Raw genomic sequence first — 18,854 nt, forward strand, 5'->3', positions numbered from 1 at the left:
AGAAAAGTTGAGAGCGATGTGGGGCAGCACTAAGAGTGGAAGGGACAGAGAAGTGCCTTGGACACAGACCCCACCACCCAGAGTCCATTGAATTCTGGGAAGTGCTCCAGGCTGGGAGGCAGCTCATCTCAAGCAGGGGAAGAACAGTAGAACCTGGGGGCTGTGTTGGAGTTGAAGCTCTTCTCCTCAAGGAAGGACGGCACAGTGAGAAGAGAGATGGAGGTTTGCTCTGAGATTCCCTGCAAGGGTTGCGCTCCTTGGCAGGGCCTCCTTCTCACAGGTAAGTGTACCCACTCTCTGACTGTGTGGGGGAGGAGAACTCAGAGGCAACCTGAAGTCTCCTAAAGATGAAAGAAGCCCCAGAGGAGACTTGAGGTTTCTGTTTGCAGTTATAGAGCAGAAGGTCCAGTGAAGGACAGGGGCTCAGCAGCCTGCAGCTCTCAGCAGATAGGAGATGATGAGGGGAAGAGAGAAGCCTCCAACAGCCCCCGTTCAAAGTCAATTATATTGGCTGCAATAATCTGAAGTGTGATTTTTCAAACAGAAATCAAGCAGGGGTGTGATGGCAGAGCGATCAGACGCTTAAAAAAAACCCACACTAGCTCAGAACTTAGAGATAGATATTTATTTAGGGGAAAAACTCACAAATCAGAATTCTCTGCTTGAAAGGTTGATAGAAAATGGGATCCAAACAATCTGAATGAGCAAACAGAAACCAGAAGGGGAGATGTACTTCGGCATCCCGGTAAATACTATAAGAGGCCTCACCCCAATAGGCGAGTAATTACAAGCTGTAAACCTTCCTGCAGCACCTCCCCCTTTTGTTTAAATAAGAGACTTCTAAGCCTAATACAAAGTCATATACAATAAGAACAAATATCCTATTCTAACTAGCTTAACTCTTGTATAATAAATAACTTGGCCAAGTCATGAGAAGAAAGTAACTACAATTATATAGTCTTCAACCCCATCAAAGATCCAAGAAGGGAAATAATGTTACTTGAGTGAGTAGGAAGTGCAATCAAGCAACTTCCAAAACATGTAACAAATAACAGAGACAACTGGCTACCTGGACAATCACCCAAAGTCCCATCTGCAACGTTGAAGCAACCAACTTTGGCTAAGGCCTAGAAAAACTGGCAGATCATTTTTCAAAGTCAAGAAATTTTTCAAAACGGTTTTAACCTTGTCTTGGCAAGATTTGACAGTCCTGCTTATCCATTTCCGGATACTATATATCTTGACAGTGGTTGAGGCATGGGCATTTCTTTGCTCAAAGGCCTGTTTTTGGAAAGAAGAAAACAAGCTACAATTGGAGTGTCTTCAGTGCTCAACATTCTCTCTGGAATAGATCGGTGCTGCCAGGAGCAATTGTGTCTCACTTCAACAGAACTCTAAGTTATTTAAATGCCATTTTCTATATCTCTTTGAAGTGGTTGAAGATTATCTATCTATGCAGAATATCTAAAGAACCTGATTAGTCTAACTATAAGTATGACATAGATGACTATTGATCTATAATTCTTAATACCTGTATAACTTAAAGATTAAGACAATAAACAACTGTGCAATAAATGAGAATAATGATCTCCAAATGTAAACAACATATAAGTATATTGATCAGAGGTAGAAATGTACATTGCAATATGGTAAATATATCAATACATAAAAATGTTTTAAACAGAGGTAGAAGTATGCATGCATGCATACAATATTCAATATAATTTAACTTCGTATCATTATACAAGAATCTATACCAATGTAATTGTCTATAAATAATAACTCACAAGTATTCAGTATATTACTCACTAATATTATTAGTGTGAGTAAGCTCATACCAATATATTATCCCATCCAATTTTCCCTTTTTTTCAAAAAGATCCCTGAGTCTATAAAATTCCTCTCCCAACGCTCAACCATATACCAATTATAATCAACCCCTAAATGATGTCCCTAATCCTGAGGACAAACTTTGTTGGGAGAGGGGATGTCGTCTTCTAGAATTACTTCCAGCTGTCATGGGGGTGATGTTCTTTCTATGGGATTCTGTGAAAGTAAAATGATGGCTAAGTTTCAAGATTAATATCTGGTATGGTTGCAAATAGTCTCTGAGTATTTTGTGGAGGTCTGGCCAGAACATTGTAAAAATGTGCACCATTTAAGCTAACCAAGTTGGTACCATCTTGTGCAGCTGGTACCCGAAACAGGTCTTATAGTAGAGCTATCAGCATCATGATGTCTTATCAATCAGGTGGAGTTGTTGTGGGGCCCCATCTTCTTCCTGGAAACTTCAAAGATTACTGCAGGAAAATTCATTGCTCATTGTGGAAAACGTAAACATTATTTATATAGACATATATATTCAATGAAAGGTATGATAAAGACAAAAATAGATATGAAGAAAAGTAGAAAAATTTTCTAAATTCTTTTTTTCTGTCCCATATCATGGCTTCTGACATGAGACAGAAACTCTGGGCTTTTCTCTTAACAACAGGCTTGGAATTAGAGAGTGACCGAGCCAGTGTCCAACTCCAAAACCAGCTATCAGCTCTATATATTCATAAATACACATACACACAACATTTTTGCTTATGGAACATATTACGAGTTCTTGATGATCCTTACTGGGTGGTTATTTTTCCACCTTTCAGTATTCAAACATCTAACGTCCCTTGAATTTTTAGAAGATGAGTGTTTTCCTGCAAAGACAAGAACAGAGCCCTACCCCCATCTTATATACTTTTCTTATCACCTGTATAGTTATCATCAATGTGGATGAGCTATCATTTCTCTTTACCAAGAGCTTTCTTTTCTTCAAACTGAACCTTTATTAATTTTGATGGTATCCACAATTTTTCTTCTTCTATGGAAACAAGAGCAAACCCCTTCCCCAATGCAGCACATCTCCTGGCTTCCACTGTGAGGTCAAAACATCCTTGAAATAAATCAGCAGGTTTTTCCATTATCCAATGTCTTTCTGCTGCTGTTGTCCCTTTCTCATTAACATCAAGAAAATTCAAGGTTAATAAAGCATTATGTAATCTATTTCTGGGGGCATTTTCCACACCTTTCTGTTTGTTTAACATATCCTTTATAGTTTGGTGTGATCTTTCTATAACTGCTTGACTGGTAGGATTGTGTAGTATAGCTGTAACATGCTTAATATTATAATAAACAAAAAACCATTTCATTTTCCTAGAGATATAAGCTGGAGCATTATCTGTCTTTATTTGTGCAGGTATACCCATGATGGCCATAACTTCTAATAAATGTGTGATTACAGAATAAGCCTTTTCTGAGCTTAAAGCAGTTGCCCATTGAAAGGCTGAATAAGTGTCAATGATGTGATGTACATATTTTAACTTTCCAAATTCTGCAAAGTGGAACACATCAATCTACCAGATTTCATGCCTTTGGCTTAGTCCCTGCAGGTAGAAAGAGCAAGTAGGACATCTCTTTATAATCTCCTTAGCTTGTTGTCATGTAATAGAAAACTCTTTCTTTAAATCTTTGCTATTGATGTGGTGTTTTTCTTTTATGAAATTCTGGGGTCTGCAACATGCTTCCAATCAATAATTGATCAGTTTCTGCATTACCTTGTGCTAGAGGACCTGGCAGATCCATATGGGATTGGATGTGTATAATGTATATAGGACAAAGCCTATTTTTGATTATGTCTTGCACCTGGATAAACAATTAAGTCAGTTCTGTATCATCTGGTATAAATTCAGTGGTTTCAATATGCAAGATAACTCTTTCTGCATATTGTGAATCAGTAACAATATTAAGAGGTTCTTTAAAATCCCTTAGCACCATGAGAATGGCATATAATTCTGCCATTATAAGGGCTTTGTTCCACCTTACTTAATTCTTCTGATTTGTAACCTGCCTTTCCTAATTTATTTGCATCAGTATAAAATGTATGGGCTCCAGTTATTTGAACATCACATACATTCAGGAAGAATCCAAGAATTTCTTTTTATAATGTTAAGTCTATTGCTTTTGAGACAATTACTATTAATTTCTTCAAAAAATTTGCCATGGTTCATTGTCTTCCCATAACTTTCTTATTTCATCAGTACTGAAAGGCACTATAATCTCTGTTGGGTCTATACCTGCTAGTTGATGAAGTCTCAATTTAACTTTTATAATTAATTTGGAGACATTTTCCACATAAGTTTTTTAATTTTTCACTTGGTTTATGTGATAGAAAGATATATTCTATGATAATATTGTCCCTCTGCATTAAAATCCCTGTAGAAGAAATTTTGGAAGGCAACATGACTAGAATACAATTAAGATTTGGATTCACCCTATCCACATGTGCCTCCTGTAATTTTTCCTCCACAATTGTCAATTCCTTCTCTGCTTCAGCTGTTAATTCTCTGGGACTATTCAAATCTTTATCACCATCTAAGGTTTTGTTTAAATGAATTATGAGATCAGGTGTTATCCCAATAGTAGGTCATAGACTGGAAATGTCTCCCAACATTCTTTGAAAATCATTAAGAGTCTCTTCTAATTTAAACTTTCTGTGTCCTAATTTTCTGCAAACCTATTTTATAGCCTAGGTAATTGACAGAATCTCCTCTCTGTATTTTTTCAGGAAGAATTTGCAATCCCCATTTTGGCAAAATTTCCTTCACTTCTTCAAATATTCTGTCTAAAGTATCCATGTTTGAATCAGAAAGTAAAATGTCATCAATGTAATAGTAAATTATAGATTTAAGAGATTGCTTATGTATTATTTCCAAAGGCTGACTCACAAAGTATTGAGTTTGTTGGGATACTGAGCATCCCCTGTGGAAGGATAGTCCACTGATATCTCCTAGTAGACTGAGAATTATTAGAAGTAGGCACTATGAAGGCAATTTTTTCTCTATACTTTTTCTTGTAAAGGTAGTGAATAAATAATCTTTCAAATCAATAACTATAAGAGGCCATCCTTTTGGTAATAGGAAAGGCAGAGGAATTACAGATTGTAGAGTGCCCATAGGTTGAATTAGCTTGTTGACAGCACTTAGATCTGTCACCATTCTCCATTTATCAGATTTCTTTTTACCAACAAACAGAGGAGAATTCCAAGGGCTAGTTGATTCCTCAATATGGTTAACATCTAATTGCTCCTGTACCAATCGTTCTAAAGCCTGAAATTTATCTTCAGCTAGAGGCCATTGCTTAACCCATATTGGCTTTTCAGTTACCATTTTTAAGGTAGGGGCTGTTGGTGCCTCTAAAGGGTTGTTAGTTGTTTTATGTTCTTATACAGCCTGAATGGGTGGTGACCTTTTTGCATAGTACCTTATTACATCCTTCCCAGAATTATGAGTTCCTGGGACTGCAGGAATGTTAATGTGAATATTCCATTGCTGTAGCAGGTCACAGTCCCATAATTTTTTTTGCAATATTAACTACATATGGCCTCAGTTTTCCTCTTTGACCTTCTGGCACAAAATAGTCAATCAATCTCGTGCTTTGTTTAACTTGAGATATGGTTCCAATTCCTAGTAATTGAACATCTGCCTCTTGATGAGACCAATTTGGATGCCACAATTCTGGAGTGATGATACTCACATCTGCTTCTGTGTCTATCAAGCCAACAATCACAATTCCATTTATATGCACTCTTAGCTTTGGTCTCTGATCATTTATAGAAGTTGGCCAGAATATATGTTTCTTATTTCCTATTTGAATTTTTAATTTATCTTTCATGCTTATGCCATCATTTAGAACAGCATGATCTTTTACAGGTGGCTCTGGATTTTCTAATTTTCCTAGGGTGACATGTCCTCCACAGTTACTGGAAATGACTGGGCCACTTTTGACTTGGGGGCCTGTGAGAGGCCCCTCAACGAGTTTCCCGATGGTATACAGTTGCCTTGACTGTCTGTTGTTGATTTGCATTCATTGATCCAGTGTCATCCTTTACCACATCTTCTACATATACCTGAAGGCCAGGGTCTCCTAATTTTGCCATTCCCAGAGGAGATATTATTCCCAGAAATTCCTTTCCTGCAATCCCTTTTCAGATGTCCTATTTTACCACAATTAAAACATTTGGCAATTTGATGTCTCCTCCTTGCTTTGGAAATTGCTTCTCATCAATTTGGAAATTGATTCATCATTACAGTCAAATGTCTCAACATTCATTGTCTTCAGAATCCATTCATCTATAGGTGCTGATTTAAACCTTAAAGGCCTAATTATCTTTCTGCATCCTAAGTTTGCATTTTAAAAAGCCAGAGATTCAAGAATTATTCGTCTAGCTTCTGGGTCTGTTACTCCTACTTGTAGAGCCTTAGTTAATCTTTATAAAAAGTCAGTAAAAGGTTCTTTCTGTCCCTGTCTAACACTGGTATACGATTCAATTCTTTTTCTTAGTTCTTAAATCCTGCCCCAAGTATTCAAGGCTGCTTTGTGGCATAGGGACAAGATTTCTTCATTGTAAAGAGCTTGGACCTGTGGGTCAGCATAACGGTCTTCTCCAAGAATTTGATCTTGAGAAACCTCCACATCTTTTGTTCTTCCCTGTTGTTCCTATTTTTGGATTCCTCCCTGAAATACATTCCAAACATTAAGGAAGGTCCATCATCCAGGACTGCTGAAACTAACTGAGAAAAATCATGGGTGTAGCTCTGACATTAGAGGCCCAAGTTTTTATCATCTCCTTAACAAATATGGAATGCAAGTCATAAGTTACAACAGCTTCTTAATTTCTTTTAGATCATTCAGTCCTATTGGCATCCATCTACCTTCTTTGGCTCCCTTCGAGCCTTTAGAAGTAGATGCTTTGTCAGAGTAAATTACAGGGTAGGATGCTAAAACCCTATGTAAGCCAGTTCTGACAGCCACTGTTGATGTTGCATCCTGTCTTGGTGCGTTCTTTTTCTGTTCATCAGCTCCAATAATTTCCTCAACCATTTCAAATCTTTTTTATCATTGTCTTTTGTAAAGCCTGAATCTCCTGACCTGTATATATTTCTAGTGATTTCATCAAGGCATCAATTTTCTGGTCCTCATTCTGCACCTGTGAGTCCAAGGTTTTAATGTTTCCCTTTAAAGATAACAGCTCACCCTTGAACTTTTCTTGGATATCATGTAGATTGCCATCTTGGAGGAGCATTCTGTCTGTCACATATCAAAACTTTGTGGTAACTTTTAAATGTCAAATTCAACAGTATGAATTCTTTCAGATAACTTCCTAGTACCCTTAGATATGGAAGCAATTCCATCTATCATAGTATCCACTTGTTCAGATAACCTCTGATTTTTGATTATATTTATCCTGCCACTAGCTGTTCATTATTAGACCGTAAAGATTGTATCATTCTTAAGTGTGCCATATTCTTTCTTAATGATAGAATATCGAGAAGAAAACTAAAACCCAGTAACTAATAAATTGTGGTACCTCCATAGTCATATAAGCCTCGTATAATACAATCCATTGTGGTAGCAAAAAAAGCAGTGAAGTTCCATTAGAAACAAAATCGGCCATATTACCTGTTATCCAGCAGATGGCGCTGTTTCAAAGTTGTGACTTGAATCAATGCAAGGGTGACACAAACGGTCCTGTTTTAGTGTTTAAAGACTGGGAAACATGAGTTGCTCAACAAATCAAATGTAATCAAATCAATTCCATACACAGAGCAAGAAGCCCAGTGTCCAGGGGCAGAGAACAGAAACCCAGAAGCCGCACGCGCTGGAGTTGCAGCGGCTAGCAAACAGCGCTTCTACTTTCGCTCCAGCTGCCTTGCTGCAAACTCTGTTTTGACCGGGATTAAAAAAAAAAAAAAAAAACTGTTCAGGAAAAAGCAAATCTCTCCAGGCCATGGAAGGACTAAGCCTCCTTCCAGCCCAGTGGGCATGTAGTTTAAACCCACGTGGCACCAAGTGATGGGGGAGCGACCAGACGCTTAAAAAAAAAATCCCATACTAGCTCAAAACTGAGAGATAGATAGTTATTTATTTAGGGGGAAAACTCACAAATCAGAATTCTCTGCTTGAACCGTGAATGGAAAATGGGATCCAAACAATCCGAACAAGGAAACGGAAACCAGGGGGATGAGAGAAGGGCCGGACACGCTTAGGCATCCCAGTAAATAGTATAAGAGGCCACACCCCAGTAGGTGGGTAATTACAAGCTGTAAACCTTCCTGCAGCAGGGGTGGGCCAGCAAGATGGCTCAGTGTAGAGATATGACAACCCGAATTCAGTCCTCAGCTCCCACAGGGTAGATGGAGAGAAAAGGCTCCTACAGGTTTTTCTCTGCCCTTCACACAGGTGTTGTGTGCACCCACACATGGGCACACTGAGACACTTTTGTCCATGCAGCTGCTGTGGCATACACGCACACTTGCACACACTGAAACAGATGCCTTCACAGAGACACACATGTAGTACATAAGCAAATATTTAAAAAATCACATGAGTATAATAATTGTCATTAGCTCCAAATCTGACAACTAAGTAGATAAACCCATGGAACACATTTCTCCTTCTTTTCTTCCTTCCTTCCTTCCTTTCTTCCTTCCTTCCTTCCTTCCTTCCTTCCTTCCTTCCTTCCTTCCTTTCTTCCTTTATTCCTTCTTTTATTCCTTCCTTCCTTCCTTTCTTCCTCCTTCCTTTCTTCTTTCCTCTCTTTACTGCTACCTGAATATTTTCCAGGAAGTGAACCTTCCAAAGAGGTCACACTAATCCCTATCCTCACAAAGTCCTGCTTCAAGTGGACCTGACATTCGAGCACCCAGAAAATAAAGTCAGGAGCTGACTGGAAGCACACAGGGAACAGAGAAAAGATTTAGAGTGAGAACTCTCTAGAAGAGGAAGTCAGAGAAATATTGTTCCTCACACCAAATATACTATGTGAGGAGGGATATGGGGACACTGTGTGTGGGGGGGTGGTCAGCTGAACCTGAGTACAGAATTCCACAGAGAGCAAATAATAGGCTCTATGTTGCTCACCTCCATCAAGGAGGTTGGACATATCCCTAAGGTGAGTAGTGTCACCACTGCTCAATATCGGTGGCTTTTCTCTGTTCCCTTCTAGCCTTCCTTTTAACCTGTTGGCACCTGCCCACCACTGCCCAAGTCACCATCGAATTAGTGCCGCCCCAAGTGGTTGAAGGAGAAAACGTTCTTCTACGTGTTCATAATCTACCAGAGAATCTTCTAGCCTTTGTCTGGCACAAGGGGGTGAGGAATATGAGCCTTGGAATTGCACTACATTCATTGGCCAAGGGTTTAAGTGTGACAGGGCCCATACACAGTGGTAGAGAGACAGTGTACAGCAACGGATCCCTGCAGATCCACAATGTCACCCAGAAGGACACGGGATTCTACACCTTTCGAACCATAAATGGACAAGTAGGAGTCTCATCAATAACAACCACGTACCTTCATGTGTACAGTAAGTGATTCTTGGTGAACTCTGGGTGCTGGGTGGGGTTCATTCTACTGGACACACACAGAAATATCAAATCTAGCCTCTGTCTACCTCTCCTCTGCATGTGTCCCCATGTTTGTGTTTAACCATTTAATGCAGGAAACATATTATGAAGAATAATGGCAATAGATCAGAATCCTTCACTTCATCTTGCACACAGGTGGATGCATGGCAGGTAACTCAGCCAAGAATATCAGCCTCTGTCTAGACTCTAGAGGTTCTTAGCAGGAATGTGTCCCTGAGAAAGACCTAGAGATGATTGCAGTGAGAATGGGTCTGTCCCCTTCCCCATGCATCACTCACCAGTCCCTTTGAAGCCTCACAGACATTCCTGCCACCTTCCCGCTAAGAGGATATTCTATCTTTTCAGAGCATTGAGAACTCAGGGAAGACTGGGTGCCCAGATGGGTTTCTGTGTTCCACAGGGAGTGCAGAGGCTCCCTCTTAGCTCTGACAGACTCAGGGCCAGGACACAGCAGAGGCAGCCCCAGGGTGATCTGTGTTATATTAAGGCACAGGGATGCTCATCAGCCCTTTTGATCACCAGGTAGTCTGGAGGACTGAAACATAAAGAGAGAAGTAGAGAAGGTTATGGGGCAGCACTGAGAGTAAGGGACAGAGTAGCGTTTTGAAAAGAGAACACCCACAGCCCATGGAACTCTGGGAGATGCTCCTGTTGGGAAGGAGGCTCAGCTCAGATGAAGGAAGGACAGCCAAGCAGACATGCCACAGGGGGAGGACAGATAAGGTCACAGAGACTAGAGATACAGCCTTGTATCCCTCTGCAAAGGATCACTGATTTTCAGGGACTCTTGCTTACAGATGAGTAGACCTCAAGTTGACAGTATGAGAGGAGAGGACTGACCTACTGTCTTGAGTCTCCTAAGGGGGACTAGGACATGAGCAGAGTCTTAGGGTTTGTTGGGGGTGAAGACACAGGTCATGCCAGAGGAAGGAGCAGCAGGAAACTTATTCTTATTCTTTACGAATAAGAAAAAGTAAGGGGTTGAGGGATTGTTCTTATTCAAACTTAATATTCATGGCCACAGAATTCTGAAGACTGATGTTCTCAGCTTGCTGTCTTAAAGAAAAAAATCAAGCTGGTATTGACCAGAGATGTGACTCTGTAAACTTAAGCATTTATTTCATTGTCTGGCAAGCTGAGACTAATGAACACAAGTCCTCTGACCTCCACCTTGGTACTGACTCTTGCACCACTCCCCCACCCTGAGACATGCACACAAACGTAAATGAGCAGTAAAAAATCAAATCAAATAGAAAAATTCAACTCTGTATTCCCAAACCTATGAGTTTCTTAAGTAAATCCCTGGGTATACAAGGTCCTGAAACATCATTCATTTATTCATTCTCCACAGGTGTCTGGGTTTTCCTAGGCATCATTTCTTTTAAAAAATATAAGATTAATATAGGTTCTCACAAATACCTAGTCCTAGTGGACTGAAGTAAAGAAAGCTAGGTGAAGTCAGGTGTTGACTGGAACCACAAGAGGAAAGAACACAAACAACAGAAGTCAGAGAGTCAGGTGTCAAGGTCTGTAGGGAAAGAGGTCAGAGAGACATGTCCCCAACACCAATCTACACTGAATGTAAGCAGGGGTCTGAGGGCAGTGGTCCTGATCAGAGAGTGACATACAGAAGAAATGACAAGTTCAGGGACACTGAGGACATGTAGTTTATGTACTCACTTCCACACAGTAGAACAGGAAGACACTCACCCACACACCTAGTCTGAGCAAAGGACACACCTGCTCAGGACACAGGGCCCTACCTTAACCAAATGCAAAGGTCCCAACAATGATGGACATCACTCTCTTCCCTTCTAGACTCCCTTTTGAACTGTGGGCGCCCTCCCTCCTCTGCTCAGCCCACTATTGAATCAGTGCCGCCCAGAGTTGTAGAAGGGTCAAGTGTTCTTCTACTCGTCCACAATCTCCCGGAGAATCTTCTAGCCCTTTTCTGGTACAGAGGAATTGTTGTATTCAAGAACCTTGAGATTGCCCGACACGTAATAGCCAGAAATTTAAGTATCCTGGGTCCTGGACACAGTGGTAGAGAGACGATGTACAATAATGGATCTTTGCTGCTCCAGAATGTCACCGGGAAAGATGCTGGATTGTATACCCTACGAACTCTGAGTACAGATCTGAAAGTTGAAGTATTACATGTGCAAGTCCAGGTGGACAGTAAGTGATTCTCTGTGATCATTTTGTGCTGGGTGGGGCATAGTCACACAGGACTGCCATGCATGATTGTGCATACCTCCCCTCTAGACTGTTTCCCCTTGTTGAATTTTGAGGACTTAGTGCAGGACACACATGGTAGAGACAAGCTGCCATAGATCAGCCTATGTCATTTGTCTCCACCCTCAGAGAGGAGGGTGTGTGTGTGTGTGTGTGTGTGTGTGTGAGAGAGAGAGAGAGGGGGGGGGGAGAGAGAGAGAGAGAGAGAGAGAGAGAGAGAGAGAGAGAGAGAGAGAGAGAGAGAGAGAGAGAGAGAGCTCAGGTCCTGGGTGGAGTCTCCAAAGAGGACAAGATTCTGAAGAAGAATCAAGGTGTCGACTTTCTCCCTCAGTGGAGATGACACAGAGGAGGACAGAGGCTCAGCAGCAGGAATTTCTCAGTGAACAGGAAATGGTAATGGGTAGGGATGAAAGCCAGAGTGTTCTCTATTCAGTGTTGATCATGTTGGCTACTGTATTCTGAAGACTGATGTTCTCAGCTATAACAGGGTGGCCCAGAGAAGAATCTGACCTGGGTGGGTCAGTGAGGTGTTTCAATGAGTGAAGGCAAATTCTGTCAGGTCAAGTGACATGAGCTTAATCCTAAACTCCCACGTGATGAAAGGAGAAAGCCCTCTTACCCTTCAAAGCTGTCCTTGGTCCCACATTTGGTACTGTGGTACACACCTGCACGTATGCACATCTATATAGGAATGCACTTGTGTTCACACCTGCATGCATTCACACACACATAAAATTGAAACAAATGCAAAAACTTAAATCAAACTGGGGTGTATCTACTAGCCACAAAGCTGAGAGTTTTATAAATAAAACTCTGGATATGCTGGATCTTGAAACATTGGTTGCTCATTTGCATATTCATTCATTCATTCATTCATCCTCCACAGGCGTCAGAATCTTTTCTTGGTAGCATACATTTCTAAAAATATGAGATTAGCCCTGGTCTTCACGAAACCCTATTCTAAGTGGACTTGAAGACAGGCCAATAAAGAAAACTCGAAGGTGAAGTTAGGTGTTTATTGGAAGCATAAGAGGAATAGAACAGCAACAAAAAGATTCAGAGAGTGAAGATTCAGGGTGTATAAGGGAAGAAGTCAGAGACGTGTCACTCCAACACCAATCTACACTGAATGTGAGCAGGGGTCTGAGGGCAGTGGGCCAGGGCCTTTTTGACACCTAAGCAGAGAGTGCCATGCAGAGGAATTGACATGTGCAGAGACATTGAGAACATGGAGATTGTGGGCTGCCCTCTGCCCAGTAGGACAGGGAGACACTCACACACTTAGTTTGAATGAGGTTAGGACACACGGACACATCTTAACCAAATATAAATGCCCCATATTGATCAATCTCTGTTGTCCCTTCTAGGCTCCCCTTTGACCTATGAGTGCCCTCCTCCCTCTGTGCAGACCACTATTGAATCAGTGCCGCCCTTCATTGCAGAAGGGTCAAATGTTCTTCTAGTCGTTCACAATCTCCCAAAGAATCTACGAGTCCTTTTCTGGTACAAAGGGGTGATTGTGTCCAACAACTTTGAGGTTGCCCGACATATAATAGCCACAAATTCAAGTGTGCTTGGCCCTGCACACAGTGGCAGAGAGACTGTGTACAACAATGGATCCCTGCTGCTCCAGAATGTCACCTTGAACGACTCCAGATTTTACACTCTATGGATGCTGAGTACAGATCTGAAAATTGGATTAGCGCATGTGCAACTCCTGGTGGACAGTAAGTGATTCTCTATGATTGTTCTGGGCCAGGTGGGGCTTAGTCACATAAGACTGTCATGCTCCCTCCCCTCTTCGCTGTGTCCCCATGTACACAGGATGCACATGGTGGAGACAATGATCACAGATCAGACTCCATCATCTGACTCCCCCATGTATCAAGGAAGAATTTGATGGAAATTATCCCATACTAAGATGTCCGAGTCAGTTCAGTCTCCTGAGGTTCATCCCATGCATTGGAGGAAGACACCAGAGGAGAGAATTCTATTTAGAGAGTTCTACATATAGAGGTCCTGGGGGAACGGAGCTCCTGTTGCTGACCTCCACAAAGTGGGATGGTGCACCCATGCTTGCACATCTAGGCTGAATGATGTATCCATCAGCTCAGTTTGGAGGTTGTCATCTTTCTACCAAGCAAAATTGATCCCAAAGAATTTTTTCCCTCGTTTTCCTTACAGCCTCCCATTCTACATGTTGTAAACTTCTCATGATTGAACCAGTGCCACGAAATGCTGCTAAAGGGGAAAGTGTTCTACTTCTTGTTCACAATCTGCCAGAAGATATGAGAACCTTTTCCTGGTACAAGGGAGTGCTTAGCATCCAGATCTTTAAAATGGCAGAATACAAAAGAGCCATGAATTCCATCACCTGGGGACCTGCCCACAATAGAAGAGCAATGGTATACACCAATGGATCCCTGCTGCTTCAGGATGTCACTGAGGAAGATGCAGGATTGTACACACTAGAAACTATAAATAGAGATTTGAAAATTGAAACGACACATGTGCAACTCCATGTGAAAAGTAAGTGACTCACTCTACGGCCTCCAACTGCTGGGTGTAGATTATCCTACTTGTTACACTATCAGTCAGGGCTGGGTTGTGATTAGTCTCCCCCTACTGTGTCCCCACACTGGGGGTTGGGCCCTTACTGCAGGACACACATAGAGTAATTAAACAGCAATGGATCAGAACTCTTCATCTGTCTTTACCTGCAAAGTGGAGGACCTGTGCTGGGTAAACTCAGCCTCAGGATGTCAGCCTCAGTACGGACACTTTGAGCTCTCACCATGCACATGTGCCCAGGAAAACACTATAGGAGTCAGGCAGTCCCTGGCTGACAAAGTCTAGTGCTTCACAGAGAGCACTAGGAAGCCCTGTCTGGAAATCATTGTCCCTAGACTCTAGATGACACTGGCAAGCTTCTTGTCACCACTTGATATTTACTACTGTTAGAGTTGACAGAGAGCAAGGCTTTCTTGGCATACGGAACGAGTCAGTGTGCTTCCATGAGAGTCATGGTTAGGCCCTCACCTGGACATCTTAGAGACTTGGCAGGAAGAGTATAGCTGCTCAGGTTCCCAGGTCATTACGTAACTGACCTGATGGACACATGGGACCTCACAGGAAGGTCCCCAAGTGGAGGAACAAATGAAACAAGTCCTCCTCGTAAGTGATTGTCCTCTGTGATTGTCATCTGGGGTTTAGCTCTGAGATTCTCTCCTGCAGACAAATAGTAACATAGACACTGATCTGGACAGCTCCCAGATACGAGTTGCAGTTCTCATAGTCATCTTTAGGTGGCTATAGAAGGACACAGAATCAACACCTAAAAACGTATTTCAAGGAGCAATAAGCATAACTTGTAGCCTGGCTTCCACCCCTGCTCCTACAGACATGGAGGACACTGGCAGCATTCTCAGATCTACTGGCTGCTTCTTGTGTTTCTAAGCATACTACTCTACCAGAGGAACCTGGCTGACACTTCCTCCATGTTGGTACCTCTCGTGGGTATTTCACTTACATGGATCTCAGGAAAGACATGGAGAGACCATAGACACAGCTCAGGCTTCACAAGAAGTTATAGGGTCCCTCTGAAACTGTCCCTAGGATGATGGAGTCACCATCCTCTCTCTAGGACTCGGGTCACCTCTTGCTTCACCCCCATATGAAACCCTCACACAGGTGCTCCAGGGCCATATCACAATAGTCACCCCTTACTGGTGACTCCAGTGAGGACGGTTCTGTTCCCTGTTCCTGGTATAGTTCAGCTGGTCCCCTTGCAGCTCTAGAAGACATCTCTGTCACATTCCTGCAACGAGTACATCCCACCTTCTCAAAGAATTGAGAACATGGGGCAGACTAGGTGCTCTGCTGGGATTCTATGTCAAAGAGGACATGTTGCAAAAACAGAGCAGAGGGAAGCCCTGGGATGAGCTGTTGTTGTCTGATGGCAGAGAAATGATTATTAACTTTGTTCCTTACTGTGTGGTCTGGAGAACTGAAACACGCACATAGACAAGGCAATTGGGACACCAGCCAGGTCTAAGAGCATGAGGGACAGAGCAGGTCCTTTGACACTATCTGTGACAACAGTCACATTACCCTGGGAAGGTCTCCTGCCTGTGAGGAGGTTAAGCTCAGAGAGAGGGATGCTACAGAGCTTGGAGGTGAGTGTTGGAAGAGAAGCTGTTCTCCACAGAGGGAGAACAGAACAGGCTGCTGTCACCTTAGAGGTCCACTGTGTCCTTCCCTGCAAAGGGTGCAGCCCCTGGTAGTGGCTCCTGCTCACAGGTGAGAGAACTGCCTTATAGGGTGCCAGGGAAGGGGTGCTCAAAGAACAACTGGAATCTCCTAAGATGGAAGACTAGGAAAAGCTCCTTCAAGTTGTTCTCAGACCTCTATCTAGGTGATATCACCCTCATTCGCTATACACACAGCACCTGCACAAACACCCACACTCATACCCACTCACACACTGACTTCCCACACATGCACAAGTTCATGTAAGCTGGAGTTGTAACTGATGTCAGTAGCTCCGCACATGAGTATTTCATAAACACCTGGACATGCAAATCCGTGGACATTTGATCTTCCATCTGCCCACATCTATCTGAGCCTGACCAGGCATTCGGCCTTCTAGAAGGATCACATTAGTTTTTCCTAATATGGCCCCAGTTTTAGTGGACTGGAAGGCAGACTAGGAGGTCCATCTTAAAGTGAATTCATGGTTTGACTACATCTAGAGAAGGGGGAGATCAAAGAGGTCAGAAGGTGAAGATTGGGGGTCTTAGAGGAAGACGTGAGAGAAGGCACCCCATTCCACACATATTCTGTGAGGCCTGTGAGCACAGTAAGCAAGGAGACACCTTGGGAGAGAGTTCTACACAGAGGAAATGACACAGCCAGGTGTGCCAGGGTCATGGAGGTATTTTCCTTACTTTCCCTGAGTTGGGAAGACACTTCCACCCACCTCACTGAGTGATGGACCTGAGCTTCTCAGTACACAGGGCTTGATCACCAAAGACAAAGATTTCAGTATTGATGAGTGTGTCTCTCTTCCTTTCTAGCCTCCCCTGTAGCCTGCAGACAGCCTCCAACCATCACCAAGTTCAGCATTGAATCAGTCCCGTCCAATGCTGTTGAAGGGGAAAATGCTCTCCTACTTGTTCACAATATCCCAGGGAACCTTCGAGCCTTTTCCTGGTACAAAGGAGTAGGCGTTGTCAACAGCCATGAGATTGTATGGTACATAGTACCCACTAATAGAAGTTTACTGGGACCTGCACACAGTGGTAGAGAGACTGTGTACCCCAATGGATCCCTACTGCTCCACAATGTCACCCAGAAGGACACTGGATTCTACACCTTACGAACCTTAAATACACAGCTTGAAACTCAAGAAAGACATGGGCACATCCACATATACAGTGAGTAATTCTTTGTGACCTCTGGGTGCTGAGGGGGTTGAAAGCATTTTACACACACAGGACTTTCCAGTGTGGACTATGCCTGCCTCCTCTTTACACTGTGCTCCCACATTGGTGTTTAAGCATTCAGTCAGGACACATGTAATGGGGAGAAAGACTGATGTAGACCAGAATCCTATACCAAATTCCACCTGCACAGTAGGATGTGTGCTGGGTGTCACAGCCCAAGCATGTCAGTCAGCCTCAGCCCATATTCTTGGTGTGTCACCATAAGCATGGCCCTGAGCAAGACCCTGTAGCAGTCAGGAAGGACCTAACTAAGGGAACAATGGACTGCTCACAGAGAGGTGAGCATCAGGAAGCCTTAGCTTCAGACTTCTGTTCCAGACGCAACTTTAGTTGATCCTAAAGAGCATCACCTCAAGACTAGAATTTGACTTCCTGTCAGAGCTAACAGGGAACAAGTCTTTACTGACTGTTCAAGTTAAATAGATTGTGGAACCAGGTATGCACTGTCATGACAGCTACAGTTAGGTAGGTCACCTGGGCATCTCCTACTCATGAGTCTCAGTGAAGAGGTGCCAGGACACAACTCAACTCTTCTGATGGGCGTAGGAGACTTCACAGGAAGGCCAGGGTCCCCAAGAAGAGGGACAGAAGAGACAGGCAGTTTTCGTCCTTGAGGATCCAACCTAGGGAATTCTTTTCTGCAGGCAAAGAGTAACAGATGCAGATCACTGAGATCCCAAGGTCAGGCTATTGATGATAGCTAGACTTAAAGACATGGCAATGATCACGCAGTGTGTGCCCTTTTATAGGGAAACTTAGGCACAGAAAAGTTGGTGCCTGAATCAGGGTCTCCTGCTCTGCATGGCATATCCAAAGCACAGTATGTGACTATGGTCACAGCCCAAACTTGCCTACCCTGGAGGTTTTATTAAGTGTGAATATAGAGGGGAGGGTTGAGATTGCTGAAGGACTATCGTTTAGTCTCCTCCTATGTTTCTTTGCAGAGCCTGTGACACAACCCTTCATGCGAATCACTGACCCTACAGTCACAGTGGAGAGCTCTGTGGTCTTCACTTGTGTCTCAGCTGACACTGGAACCTCCATCCGTTGGCTCTTCAATAACCGGAGTCTGCAGTTCACAGAGAGGATGACTCTGTCCCCAACAAAGTGCCGACTCAGAATAGATCCTGTCAGGAGGGAGGATGCTGGGGACTATAAGTGTGAGGTCTCCAACCCAGTCAGTTCAAAGACCAGTCTCCCAGTCAGGCTGGCCGTGAATGATGAGTGACTGCTCCTCTCATCCTACAGCAGAGTGGGACATTTATTTACTGATGGGGTAGAAAATGGAGAAACGTTTTGTGGTAAAAATTGTCAGTTACGAGAAGCCAAGGACAATGGCACTGGGTTTTGATTCTACTGCATGGACTCGCTTTGTGGGAGCCTAGTCTGTTTGGATGCTCACCTTCCTAGACCTGGATGGAGGGCGGAGGACCTTGGACTTCCCACAAGGCAGGGAACCCTGACTGCTTTTAAGACTGGAGAGGGAGGGGAAGGGGGAGTGAGGAGAGTGGGAAGGAAATGGGAGGAGGTGGAAATTTTTAATAAATAAATAAATAAATTTTAAAAATGTCAGTTACCACTCAAGTACAGCTAACTTGGTGACTCAAGCCAGTAATCCTGGGATTATCAAGGACAGGCTAGGATTTAA

The 18,854-nt window shown here is 42.9% G+C and overlaps 1 protein-coding gene across 1 annotated transcript; it reads left to right on the forward strand.

Annotated features, from left to right (window-relative positions):
• The first annotated feature begins 216 nt into the window (after positions 1-216).
• LOC142841764 (pregnancy-specific glycoprotein 22-like) lies at positions 217-18,434 on the forward strand. The gene is made up of 5 exons (XM_075958786.1): positions 217-280; positions 9,047-9,406; positions 11,286-11,645; positions 13,887-14,231; positions 18,151-18,434. The coding sequence occupies exons 1-5, from the start codon at positions 217-219 to the stop codon at positions 18,432-18,434; spliced, it is 1,413 nt and encodes a 470-aa protein (XP_075814901.1).
• The last annotated feature ends 420 nt before the right edge of the window (positions 18,435-18,854 follow it).

This window comes from Microtus pennsylvanicus, chromosome 1, assembly GCF_037038515.1.
Source record: "Microtus pennsylvanicus isolate mMicPen1 chromosome 1, mMicPen1.hap1, whole genome shotgun sequence".
NCBI classification, from domain to species: domain Eukaryota; kingdom Metazoa; phylum Chordata; class Mammalia; order Rodentia; family Cricetidae; genus Microtus; species Microtus pennsylvanicus.